Source organism: Puma concolor, chromosome E3, assembly GCF_028749965.1.
Source record: "Puma concolor isolate L17-30 chromosome E3, mPumCon1.1.hap2, whole genome shotgun sequence".
Taxonomy (NCBI): Eukaryota; Metazoa; Chordata; class Mammalia; order Carnivora; family Felidae; genus Puma; species Puma concolor.
This window is the reverse complement of record NC_141682.1, coordinates 5,964,431-5,978,534: the sequence shown is the minus strand read 5'-3', so window position 1 is coordinate 5,978,534 and position 14,104 is coordinate 5,964,431. Positions and strand designations below refer to the sequence as shown.

Below are 14,104 nucleotides of genomic sequence, written 5' to 3'. Positions count from 1 at the left end.
GGGCTCTCGAGGTACAGAGATGAGCGACACCAATTCCTGGCTCTGCTGGAAACTACATTCTACTGAGAGGAAGTGGGCGGTGATGGAGGCCATGCAGACAATCACAGCAAGGTGAAGGGATAGAGGGGAAGGGGTGACAGCTCAGATGGATGTCCCAGGTTTGCGTGCAGGCACTTATGAGGGATCCCGAGGGTGCGCCCCTGTGAGAGAGGGCGCGGCATCGGGCAGGGGAGAAGCAGGACTGCGAGAACATCTAGGGCGCGAGGGCTTTAGCCAGGGCGATTTCCTGAAGAGCCTGGATGACCGAGGGCAGCACCCCCTGCAGCCCAGTACCAGTCTCTGGGTCCTGAGTGGGATCTGGGCAGCACATGACCGTATCCGCACCCCCAAGGAGGCAATGTCGAAGCTGAGACCTGAATGGCGAGGAGCCCATCATGCAGGGTTCAAGGGGAGAGATTCCCAGACACAGGAGCAGAGGAGGGCACGTACTTGGTACGCTCAGAGAACGAGGCCATGATTCCAGGATGGCAGAGAATCGAGAAAGGGGTGCGTGTTGTCAGTTTTGTCTCAGGACAGACTATATCACAAAGGAGGGGCAGGATAGAGAAAAGGACAGTGGCCTGAAAGGCCAGAAGAGCACACCTGGCAGATTCGGTGGCGGGGCCAGGAAAAGGGACACGCAGGGAGTGCCCAACTGAGGACATCCACTCTGTCGGCCAGGGAAGTGAGATCATTAGCCGATGGGGGCAGAGCGAGCAAGTCTCAAGAAAGAGACTCTGTGACACAGGCATTTTGAGGAGTGAGAAGGTGCCTGCGCTCCAGAAAGGTAGTCGCAGTACACTGATGCCTGTTTACAGTTTGGGGTCATGATCTCAGACAAAGCCAGGAGGTACGGTCGTTTGTCCAGCAACATGCCGCTGCGCAGCTCAGGCAAGAAGTAATTAAGTGTTGGAGGGTTACCAGGTGGTGGGGCTGGAGGAGGAGCAGAGAGTTCCAGGTGTTTGCAGGGGTGGGGCTGTGGTGTTCCAGACCATGGAATCCAGGCATGGCCACGGACAGACGGTACCTGAAGGTGGGAAAGGAGGGGGCAGGTGGCGTCCGGACCTCCGTGAGGCTGCATGGTTGCAGTGGGAAGGAGCCGGGGAGGTGAGGGCCAGAGTGTGGGCTGGACTCCTGGGGGCTGCCGGCTTCCACCTGGAAACGACCCCGGGCACTGTGGGTGGTCCACGGGCACTTGGGTGCAGTGATTCTGGGCTACTGTGATTTTTATCTTCCAGTTATTGTGTGGTCCTTTCAGTAGTGCACGCTGAGGCATCTCCCTGCTTCTCACGGGGTGTGTGAAGCAGCCCTGCCCCAGCCACAGCCCTGCCCCAGCCGTCAGCACCCCTGGCGGCCTCTGTTCAGCTGTGAATGGTGCCTGGGCGCAGTCTCTGGATTACATGGGATGGGCACTCTTAACAAACGTGCCCCGTGTTTCAGTGTGCGAGCCTTCGGGTGTTTTGAAACATGCCTACTTCCTCATAAGCTGCAGTGGCGTGTTCTGATCCAGGAAGTGCAAGGTTTTGCAATTTCATTCAAAAATGTCTGTGTCTGGCTCCTCTCAGAGAAGCATACTGTATGGTAATCGTTTGCACCTTTATCATTCCAAGTTACTCCGAACACCTAACTCAAAAATTATTTTCAGAAGAATGACACACAGCTTTTGGAAATGGAGCTTTTCCATTCTGTTGTCGTGGAAAAGAAATCGCTTGGAAGGACAAAGATATCAAATGCTGTTTTATTAAAGGCCCTCGTACATTTTAAAGCAATATTCACAGCGTTTGGAAATGACTTTAAGGCATTTTGAAAACCATACAATTCCTTTTACCGGGGGAAAGAAACCTTACAAGTGCATGTCACAAAACTCAGGATCCAGGAATACCAAGGTATGCTGTCCTGGTGTGACCTGTCTGTATTGCCTTCTCCTGTTTTTGATGTTCAGCTTTTTCTTAGGGAAAAATTCAAACATATACAAAAGTGGAAAGAGCCAGATATCTAATGACCTGATCCTCTCACCCCCAGCTTTCACAATTACCAGGTCATTTACCAGTCTTTTTCACCTTGCCCCCAGCCACTCCGTCATTTCAGTGTTAATCCCAGACTTCGTGTCATTTCACGTATAAATGCCTTAAATATAATACATTTTATTTATTTTCTAATTTTTTTAATGTTTATTTTTGACAGACAGCACGCGCGCGCGAGTGAGCATGAGCGGGGAGGGTGGGGGGCAGAGAGAGAGGGAGACACAGAATCCGAAGCAGGCTCTAGGCTCCGAGCTGCCAGTACAGAGCCCGACGTGGGGTCGAACTCACGAACCGCGAGATCATGACCTGAGCCGAAGCCGGACGCTCAGCCGACTGAGCCACCCAGGCGCCCCTAAAAATTTTATCTTTAAATAGAATACCTTTCATTTTTACACAACCACAATACCAATTATCATATCTTTAAAAATTGACAGTAATTCCTCAATGTCATCAATCATCCTTCCTCAATCATCAAAGTTGTGATTGTCTTATTAAAAATTTTACAGTATAGTTTGAATCTGGATCCAGACCAGCTGCATACACTAATTGGTCACCAAGCCTCATGATGAGTGTTTGTACCTACGAGTCTCTTCATATCTTTTTCCTTGTAATTTACCTGGAAGAACCAGATTATTGTCCTGGAGGGTGTCCCCAGGCTCAATTTTGCTGAATGCAATCCCGTGGTGCCCTTTACTGCATTCCCCTTTCTCCTGTATTCTCGGCCTTGATCAGATTCGGTATTATTGTTTTGTTTCTTTGCCTGTTTTGTTAGAGCGTTTCATCGGTGGTGGTGGTGGCTAGTCCATCCAGGGGGACACAGGTCTAGTTATCTCTCCTTTTGTGGTATCAGCAGCTTTGATAATAACCGCCTTGCTCCATTACTTTAAGGCTACGTAATGTCTTTTAAGATAAAGAACCTTGCCCCAAAATCATAGTTAACACTGAAATTATAAGCGAAAACACTGACATTTTAGCCAACACAGTCTTGGTTTTAGAAAACTTTCAGTATTGTTACCGTGTCAGTAAAGCTTTATGACTAAAGTACTGATGCAGTTGTTATTACGCTGAATTGGATACAATGAAAAATCCTGTTTTCTCCTGCCCAACATAATAAAGAATAGCTAATACCATCCTTCTCAAACATTTTCCCAAAAATTGAACAGGAGGAAACACTTCCTAATTCATTCTGAGGCCAGCATCACCCTGATACTACAGTCAGGCCCCCTATTTCTGTCTTGCAAGCCAGAAGACATTTTTCTAGTGTTTCATCTTAGCAGCCATTAATGTTTGGTTTCATGTAACATTTTTTAAAAATGCTTTTAGGGGCGCCTGGGTGGCGCAGTCGGTTAAGCGTCCGACTTCAGCCAGGTCACGATCTCGCGGTCCGTGAGTTCGAGCCCCGCGTCGGGCTCTGGGCTGATGGCTCGGAGCCTGGAGCCTGTTTCCGATTCTGTGTCTCCCTCTCTCTCTGCCCCTCCCCCGTTCATGCTCTGTCTCTCTCTGTCCCAAAAATAAATAAAAAACGTTGAAAAAAAAAATTTTTTTTTAAATGCTTTTATATTAGAAAGAGAGCGGGGAAAGGGGCAGAGAGAGAATCCCAAGCAGGGCTGCAGGGCTCAATCCCACTAACTGCGAGATCACGACCTAGTTGAAATCAAGAGTCAGATTTAACCCACTGAGCCACCCAGCTGTCCCTCATATAACATTTAGAAGCCCCAAATATCTTAACGAAAATGCTTTCTTTGTATGGGTTCCAGTGGTGCTTTTAGTTATCATTCACTTTGCAAGTGTCAGAATAATGAATGCTGATGAACTTTTTTTTTTTTTTTGAGAGAGAGAGAGGGAGAGGGAGCAAGTGAGGGAGGGAGAGAGAGAGAATCCCACGAGGGGCAGAGAGAGAGAGAAACAGTGCTCACTGGCAGCAGGGTTCGAACTCACCCAATGTGGGACTCGAACTCACAAACCTGAGTTCATGACCTGAGCCAAAGTCAGGTGTTTAACCGACTGAGTCACCCACATGCCCCAATTAATAACTGAAACATTCCATAAAAAAGGCATGTTTAGTACTTCCAACAGGCAAAGGAGTCAGTACCTGTAGTGAGGTCGCATAACTTTGGTAACTAATGTTTCCGTGGCATCAGACAACTGTGACCAACCATACTTTTTAAAGACAGTTAAATGGTGTGTGAAGACGTACAGTGTAGAAGGGATCTGTGGACCACGGTGAGGCCTTCACGTTGGAATTCATCCATTGAGCATTGATTGACAAACTTACCATGCATGGTCCAGGCCCTGTGCTAGCCTTTGGGAAACAAACAGGAAGAAGAGCAGCCTAGGAGTGGAGTCCAGTGATCAGTGGAGCAATGTGAAAGTGTGGGGGGCAAAGATGTGACGTGGGGTGGGGGGGAGGGGAGGGAGGGCTCGGGCTCCTGGCAAGCACCAGGGGTGGCTTCTTGGTCGCAAGCATTTGAACCAAGTTCTAAAGGAAGAGCTCTGACCAAACAAAGCCTTCCAGATGTGCATTGTGGGAACCGTGGTGGCTACGTGTGGTCCGGGGTCACAGCCAGACAGGCGGTGGGAGGGACAGGCTGGGAGAAAAGCACACCGAGCCAGGATGTCTGGGCCATGCGTCGTCCTTCCTGTGTCCTCCTGCACGGCAGGCATCTGCTGATGGCCCTCAGGGTGTGCGCTGGGGCCTGGTGACGGGCAGGAGGCGGTGCAGTTGTCCAGGGAATGAGGGCGGTGGGAGTCGCGTTCAGTGGAGATGGGAAGGGATGACAAGTTATTTAAGAGGTAAGAACTGACGGAGCTAGTGACCACTGTGGCCTGCTTGGAGAAACCATCGTCCTGTCTTCACTTTGGAAGCAGTTCTGGTTTGCTCATGTTAATGTATGTTGGAGCTTTTTTTTTTTTCTAATGTTTATTTTTGAGAGAGAGCATGAGCAGGGGAGAGGCAGAGAGAGGGAAAAACAATCCGAAGCAGGCTCCAGGCTCCGAGCTATCAGCACAGGGCTCGACATGAGGCTTGAACTCACAAACCACAGGATCATGACCTGAGCCTAAGTCCAGACGTTCAACTAACTGAGCCACCCAGGACCCCAGGAGTTTTTTTGATAATTTATGTAATTCTCAGTTCCAGATCTTTGAAATGCCAACATTAAAAAAAAAAAAAAAAAAAACATTCTTACCTATAATTTATACATGTGAACTACTAGAAAAACATTCTGAATAATGTAAAATAATCAGGGTATTATGTATTTTTATTCCTTAAAGACAAAGTTACTTATGGATTTTTAAAGTACAGAGTACACAGGTGAACTCAAGCCCCACTTCAGGCTCTGTGCTGTCAGCACAGAGCCTGTGTGGGATTCTCTCTCTGCTCCTCATGCATTTCAGCTCTCTTTCTTTAAAAAAAAAAAAAAAGAAAAGAAAAGAAAAGGACAAAGTACAATTTGAGAGACCCTTCTTCTCACTTTTGATAAAAATGTTTTCATCTGTGTATATATATTTCATGCTCTACTATATTTAACATAGATATGGCTTTATGGTGAAAATTTTGTCTCAGATTCTACTACAAATAATCAAATTGATAAATTACCCCACTCTTGAGACAGAAATAAGGATGCTCTCGAATTAGTAACATTTATCCCTATTGAAATAGTTTTCATTTATGTATTATATATATATTAATATATATGTATATATTCACATATTACATTATATATACAATATATATATGTATATATAATGCACATATATACTGTACATATATATACACGTATATACACATACATATATGTATTGTATACAATATATATGTATAATATCTATTATACATAAATGAAAACTATTTCAACTATATTATACATAAAAGAAAACTATATATATATATATGTGTGTGTATACTTATTTTTTTTTTTTTTCCCCAAATGCTGCCATTTGCTAGATAAACACTTGCTGAAATGAGATTTCCTGTAACTCTACTGGGCCATCACAGCTGTGGACCTAAGTTAAAGAGCAAAGTCCAAGTTAAAATATCTAATCATTATACCTCATTTAAAATACTTCTTTATTATTTATTTATTTTGAGTACACACAGGGGAGAGGGAGGGAGAATCTTAAGCAGGCTCATGTTCAGCATGGAGCCCGATGGGGGATGCAATCCCATGACTGTGAGATCATGACCAGAGCCAAAATCAGGAGTTGGATGCTTAACTGACCCAGGTGCCCCCAAAATACCTCTTTTTAAAGTAACACAATTTGCTACTTATAAAAATAAGCAAAGAACTTTTGTTCTGTTAGAAACTATCTGTAACTTCACCTCCAGGATGACTGCTGTTAGCACTTCAGTAGATCTCCTTGAGAAAAATATAGGCAAATCTGTGTTTTCAATTTTTTGGTTGTTTTTTTTTTTGTTTTGTTTTTTGTTTTGAGAGAGAGCATGAGCAGGGGAGGGGCAGAGAGAGAAGGGTGGAGAGAGAATCCCAACCAGATTCTGCCCTGTTAGTGCAGAGCCCTATGAGGGGCTTGAACTCACAGACTGTGAGATCATGGCCTGAGCCGAAATCGAGACTCAGATGCTCAATTGGCTGAACCACCCAGGCACCCTGACTAGATATTTTACCCTCTCTCCCCAGCACCCGCACACAGTAGGATCAGAACACTTTCTCGGACCAGGCATTTATGAGTGCCAGACGAGCCCCGTGCTGCTGCCTGGGCTGGTGTGCTACAGGAAGGCTGCCAGCCCAGCTCTCTAAGCTCCCAGACCGTGGGGTGGACTGTGGGGCCTTGGGAGATGGAGGAGAGGGGGAGACACAGAGCGAAGGACTCGGAGTCCTTCAGATTGAGAAATGGTTCCGACAGGTCCCACTGTCCCCTCTACGCTCTTCCCGAGGTACTGGCAGGTAATGATGATAGCTGCTTCGGTTTTATGGTCTGGAGGGTAATGGAGAACACCAGTTCATAAAGGTCACAAGAAAATACTAACTGGTTTTAAAATTTTTTTTTTTTAATGTTTATTTATTTTTGGGACAGAGACAGAGCATGAATAGGGGAGGGGCAGAGAGAGAGGGAGACACAGAATCAGAAGTAAGCTCCAGGCTCTGAGCCATCAGCCCAGAGCCCGACGCAGGGCTCGAACTCAAGAAACGCAAGATCGTGACCTGAGCTGAAGTCGGACGCTTAACCGACTGAACCACCCAGGCGCCCCTTAACTGGTTTTTAAAAATCAGCAACGCCCACAAAGTCAGAGGGCCTCCCTGAACAAGACACTGCCGGCCACGACTTCAGGGGCGCTCTCCCCCATCACCCTCTTCAGGAAACTCAGTTTTCCTTATCTGTAAGACCAGAGAGTAATGACCCCAAAATACGTACACAGTGCTTCCCAGTCGCACAGTGAGATTAAATGATTGATATTTCATTTCTGTCACTGACGTTTTGAAGTCCTATTTCAAGATCCTATGCAAACTGCCAAAGAAAAAACCCCACACCTCCAACGACGGACACCCTCACGTGCTCCTCTGCTGACCCCGTTCTGTTAGCCGAGCGACTGCGTTTCGTCACTGGCAAGTCAGATCAGGAGTTCCGTGAACATAACTGAAACCTGCGGGCCTGCTGCAGGGAGGCACACGAGAACTGGTTCTGCTCCCCAGAAGTGATCTCAGGAGCCCTGGAAGCTCCTGGCATTGGAACCGGCCGCCTCGGCTCGGTAGCCTCTTGCCAGAGCAGCAGGAGGCACAGGATCTAATCCTCCAGTGTCAGGGCATGGGCAGGGCTGATCAGTGACTCATAACAGAGGATTGGACAGAAATGTCCCAGGACTGGGTCATGCAGGCAGTGGCTACCGTTTTGGACAATCAGGTATAGATCATACAAAAATAGAACAGTGTTCCATTTAAAAGCCTGATCTAGGGGCGCCTGGGTGGCGCAGTCGGTTAAGCGTCCGACTTCAACCAGGTCACGATCTCGCGGTGCGTGAGTTCGAGCCCCGCGTCAGGCTCTGGGCTGATGGCTCGGAGCCTGGAGCCTGTTTCCGATTCTGTGTCTCCCTCTCTCTCTGCCCCTCCCCCGTTCATGCTCTGTCTCTCTCTGTCCCAAAAATAAATAAACGTTGAAAAAAAAAAAATTAAAAAAAAAAAATAAAAGCCTGATCTAGAAACATGATGGCGGAGAAGCATGTAGCATGACTCAGGCCTGCCTGGTACGCAGTCCTGGGATTTTGTATCTCAAAAGTTTTTATGCCCAGCCAGGCTGATAATTTATTTTTCCTAAACTAAAATTTTTAAACCAGCTGATGATGTTGGGGAAAGGTATGTTCTGTCTCAGCCAGATGCTGGGATCCATGGCAGCTGGCAAAGCATCTTAATACTTTTATACTTAATTTTTATGTACAACTGTTATTGTCAGTTACATGTAGTCTTAAAACACCAGGATTCTTAGGCTTAATTAAGTATACTAAACACCCAATCCTGGGAGCTGCCTACCATACAATGTTCCTGGGCCCACCAGCCCCACAGTTCTGTAGCTACCCTGTGATGTTCTGAGACACCGACTTCTCCCTGGAGGGCTTGGGGGAGTGGTCCTTGGGACTGAAGCTGGAGGGTCTGATGGCCACGTTCTGTTGTTGCACAGGGCTGTTAAATAATCAGAGAACCAGGCTTGAAAGAGCTGTTGAAAACTAAGTTCTCCTCCACATACATTTGCTTCTCAAACTCAGCATTCACTGCCCTGTGCAAGCCACAAGTGTGTCTGAGGGAGGGCCCGGAGTGTGGCCTTTTTGGTTTGTTTTGTTTTTTGTTTTTTTTGCTTCTCCTCTCCACAGGGGACACCTTGGTTCCCCAGGGTAGTTGACTCTTCCCTGTCTGGCCTTCAGTGTCCCCATTTTAGGAATAAAGGGGTTGAACTAGTTCAGAGGTTGTGATTCGTGAGATCAGTCTAGCCCACGTTGAGGATTGGCATTAGCTGTTAACATCTAAAACAAGCATCAGGATGGGACGCCTGGGTGGCTCAGTCATTTGACTGTGCGACTTCGGCTCAGGTCATGATCTCATGGCTCAGGAGTTTGAGCCCCGCGTCTGACTCTCTGCTGCCAGCTCAGAGCCTGGAGCCTGCTTCAGATTCTGTGTCTCCCTCTCTCTCTACCCCTCCTCTGCTCATGCGCTGTATCTCTCTCAAAAATAAACAGACATCAAAAATTAAAACCAGCATCAGGGCTGCCCGTGTTGCAGGTAAGAGCTGACTTCCAGCAGCTTCAGAGAGGAAGGAACTATCTGATGGAAACAGCAGCCCAGAGAGGGTTGGTATAGCAAGGCCTCCCTCAGGGCTCTCTCATCAGTCACCCTGTCTTCTGGGGACATGGGCTCCGTATCACCAGTGGGCAGAGAGCAGAGGTCACCCCCCTCAGCATTCTCACTGGGCCACAGAAGTCCCTGTCTCATCTGAGTGTCTGCCTGCCACCAGGAGGACGACTGTGTGGGGTGGTCTTATGCTGACCTGGACCGCCCATAAGCCGGGACCAAGTAGTTGCCTTCAGGTACGTGGGCATGTGGTGGACACCCAAGCAGAAGCCTGGCTAGTGGGAAGGGGAAGATGGATGGACACCACGTGGCAGCAAGTGCCCACTCAAGGTGGACTTGGGTGTTGTTTTCTGGGGGAATCACAAGATCTGCCCTACTCTGCCTGTTCCTACTGGGTCAAAATAAGCTGGTTATGGGTTATCTTGCTGACCAGGCCCAAGGCCTTCACTGCCCTTACTGTCTCACAGATAACCTTTTCCGCGCTCATAATGACATGCCTAGCCCCTCGTGGTGCCTGGTTTTGTCACTTGATCACCTCCTGTCGTGTTGAGTACACTCCAGACCAGCACCATGCTGCTTGCCAGAAGGGGACGCAGAACATGCAACCGGCTGTGCCTCTGAGGCCATAGGTGCCGGCCTTTGTGAAGCCTGTAGAAAAGTGCGGGATACGTACTGCTGACTCAGAGCAAGGCCCACATTGTAGAAGGAGTTTTTCTGCCGGGGGGCTGCAGGACCCTGGGGAGCTCAGCTCCACAGACCTGCTCTAGCATGTGCTGTGTGCCCTGCACCGTGCGTGTGGAGAATGTGGCTCACGACCTGCAGCCTGTGCAGAGGGGCCCTGGGGCAGCAGGAGGCGTATCAAGACCAGTCCGGTCCAGGGACGCAGGACCAAGAAAGGCCTCTAGAGACTTTGCTGTTCGGAAGAGGGAAAGACAGATTGGGGAACGCAGAGACCAGAAGACCCGAACCCCGTGACTCAGCCTCAGGGAGGCTGTGGAGGGACAGGTTCAGTTGGAGCTTTTGGAGGCAGCAGGCAGGATGGACAGACGGGCTTGGGGCACTGGCCAGCGCAAGGGACGGGGTCGTGTGGTCAGCTTGGAGGGACGGTTCCGCAGACGCTTCTGAGCACAACATGAGCCTGCCTAACAGATTGAATGAGGGCAGTGCCACACGGCCTGGGGGTGCCCTTCACTGGCAGGAAAGGGAACACAGGAGTGGGCTTAGTGGAAGTATGTTAAAGAGAGGAGAAACCTTTCTGAAAATGTCCTGTTTTTCTAAAAGCAGACATTCAAGAATGCCATATACAGGAAAGTGCAGGACTTTTCACAAAGCAGCTACATATAACCACCAGAGCAAGACCTAGATTATCAGCCCCCCAGAAGCCCACTCCCCCCCCCCCCCCCACACACACACGGCGCTGCCCCTTCTCAGTCCAGACGGCCCCAACTTTGGACCCCGTGACAGCGCATCTGGTCTGGCCCTCAGAGGAACCGAACCACACAGCGGGCTGTCCTGTGGCGCTCCATCACTGCGTGGATCCACTGGATAGAAGGCTGTTGTCCCTTCTCCTGTTGATAGATGTTGAGGCTGGCCCATCAGGGCTGCTCTGAGTATCCCGGTGGGGTTTTGGTGCCCACGTGCACGCGTGTAGGTTGGCCAGGGTGTGTGTGGGGTACGTACCACACCAGGACCCGGGTTTGCCCGGCACTAAATAGCTTTGGGCTGTCCCAGATTACTCTCACCTTCCTTCCTCACAGCGGAGTCGTCACTTGTCACTTTAGGGTCGACTGTGCTGCATCTCTGCAGCCATTTTTGTTTCTCTCAAATGTCTGGACCGAGTACTCAAATGGCACAGCCTGTGAACATGTGGCTAAACTCGTTTTAAAGTTCAGTTGGGTCAGGGGCGCCCGGCTGGCTCATCGGTAGAGCATGTGACACTTTATCTCACGGTTGTGAGTTCAAGCCCCACGTTGGGTGTAGAGATTATTTAAATAAATTTTAAAGTTCAGTTGGGACTCAGGAGGCCCTCCTGGGAACAGGCCCCAAAGTTTTCCCTCTGAGGCTGAGTCTGGCTGGCAGGTACTCCAGGGAGGGTTTTGTTTCTGGTTTCCAGTTCAGAGCGCACGGAGCTTTCCTCAGACTTGAGGACGCACACGGCAGGGACAGAGCGTGCTCCCGGGAAAGGCCGCAGGAAGGTGGTTTCCAGACAGTATCAAGGAGCAAGAGGGCCGAGTGTGCCTCTGCGGCCAAGTGCAAGACAGGCAGAAGCCACACCTGGCTTTGCAGGAAGTGTGCTTTCCAGGCCAGGAGGGAGGACACTGGAGGCCTCTCTGCTGCGTGAGCTCGTGCCTCTGCGCACGGGCTGTCTGCTCTAGGCAACATGCCATTGCCAGCGGACTGAGCACACGTGCCATTGCAGGGCAGGCATCCTGGTGCTTTTTCAGTAAGTCATAAATTAGCCTGTAACCGTCACGGAACGAGAGCGCTACCCCACAAATGACTTGCTCTGAGGCCTGCTGGGGAAGCTCAGCACGCCTAGTAGGAAGAAATCATTTTGCAGCCATTTAAAACCCTATTAGGACATGCTGAGCAGGGCAGCCGCTGTGTGCATCTGTGAGGAAAAGTAGACACAGGGGCGCCTGGGGGGCTCAGTCAGTTGAGCATCCGACTCTTGATTTTGGCTCAGGTCACGGTCCCAGGGCTGTGGGATGGAGCCCTGTGTTGGGGCTCAGGGTTTGGAGTCTGCTTGGGATTTTCTTTCCCCTCTGTCCCTCTCCCCCCACTCACTCTCCTGTCTCTCTCTCAAATAAATTACAAAAGAAAAGGTAGACACTGAATTGGGGCACAAGGCTGACTGGGGTTACCTTCAGGTGCTTGGGGCTCCCCATCAGAATGACCTTACTTACCTGCTGGTCTCGAGGTTCAAAGCACGCTCAGAGGTCTTCAGAGGCACAGAGACAGTAGGCACAGGTCTGAAGTAGCCCCAGTGCCCACAGCCTCTCTCGTACTTTGAGAATCTGTGTCCACAACCCAAGAGGAGCCATGCAGAAAGAGCCCTGACCTGGGCTTTGGCCTCCAACTATGGCCTTTGACCCTAGGCTGGCAACCAGAAGTGAGAAGAGCTATCTGTCCTTCAGTGTTCAGAGGCCCATATGCCCTGAGGCCACTGGGAATCCTGGGAGCTTCCAGGAGTCTGGTCTGGTCTGGTGGCCTGTGGCTCAGATGGCATTACACTGCCCTCTCCTGGGCAGCCATCTGAGAATTAGCCCCACAAGCTCAGGCCAGTGATTTTTTTCAACAGCCAGAGCAGATTTAAAGCAAATTCTGAAAGCCTTCTAGCTTTATAAAACGAAGGACAGAAGGCACACACACCCCTGGTCCCTGGCCACACTGGGAGACCCCCCAAGTCCCCAGGCTCTGGTAGTTCCTGAAGGCAAGGGCAGTGTTGTCCCTCTGTCGTCTCATCTTCTGGAACTTCCCACCAGATCTCTGGCTAGCCCTTGGCACATCTGTGGGCACCAAAACCCAACAAGGTTTTATTTTTGCTTCCTGTTTGTCATGGCTTCCCTCATTCAGGACTGGGCTCCCAAAACACCAGTTGTAGGCACTACGGCTGGGCAGCTTAAGGACCATGGTCTTCCAAGGCCTGAGACATGCCAGCACTTGTGAGGGCCTCTCACTGTCTTCGGTTTTCTGTTCTTGCCCTTATCCCTTAGGTGACTTTAGACCTTGAGATGGCCTCAGGTGGGCTTACACGCATCAGCCATAAATTGCTCCTTGCACTTTAGATATCTTTAGCTTTAAGGTTTTATCGAAAATGTCCCGGTTTCATGACCCTTCCATAAACTTCATCTTTATCTTCCTCACAGAACGACGCAAATGGGACAGCAAAGCCTCCTTTTCTCAGGTATGTTGAACTGTGTTCCTGGGGGTCTTGGTAGGTGCACAGCCCGGGGCAGGGGGTCGGGGAGGTGTCCTGGCCGAGGCGCCTTAGGCCTATGGCGTCCAAGGAGAAGGCGGCCGCCTTGTTCTCACAGCACAGGAAGCCTGCCCAGCCTCTGCCTGGGTCCCCAAGGGATGCCTCCCGGCCATGTTGCATTTGGCACCTTGATCCAGACCTTGTCCTTATGGCTCTCTCACGTAACCCCTCCCACACAGGGCCACAGAAAGGTGGGCTCTCCCATTACAGCATCTACAGCCTTAGAGAGTTCTGTGACGGGTGGGCATGAGTGCACAGAAAGGACTGCCACCGTGAAACGTCTGTGTCTAGAAAATGTCCAGAGTTTTATACAGAAGCCTTCTAACTTCACAGAGCAAGGACGGTAGTTCACAGCTCCTCTAAAACCCAATTCCCATCCTGTAGTGTGTCTGCAGATGTGGTTTTTCCTCTCCCCCTGCAGCGGAGAAAACCCCTTCGCGACGGTGAAACTCCGGCCGACGGTGACAAACGATCGCTCTGCACCGATCATTCGATGAAGAGCAGGCCGGGACCTCCAGTCCCTCCGACGTTAAGTTCTCACTTGCAAAATGATTTGTTGTTTGGTGTGCGCTTAACTGTTGCAAAGCTTCACCAAAGGGTGCCTGATTTTAAATGTATTCCACTTGAGCAAATCGACGCATTTTCTCAATTTAACATAGTTGGGTTGATACATTTGTCTTTAATAATAGTCTAGTGACCCACTCAAATCAGTGAAAATATTTTCTTCCCATTCTGTCAGAAGACCATAAATTTGGTTCCAATCCTTA

General features: G+C 49.5%; 1 protein-coding gene across 3 annotated transcripts in view; it reads left to right on the top strand.

The window, feature by feature from the left end:
• Positions 1-14,104, top strand: part of BAIAP2L1 (BAR/IMD domain containing adaptor protein 2 like 1) — a 94,548-nt gene extending 80,444 nt beyond the window's left edge. For all 3 annotated transcript variants that reach the window (XM_086691237.1, XM_086691236.1, XM_086691238.1), the window contains 2 exons: positions 13,228-13,265; positions 13,759-14,104. In XM_086691237.1, coding sequence (XP_086547363.1) covers positions 13,228-13,265; positions 13,759-13,834 — 114 coding nt within the window. In that variant the 3' untranslated portion in view covers positions 13,835-14,104. The remainder of the gene's footprint in view (positions 1-13,227; positions 13,266-13,758) is intronic.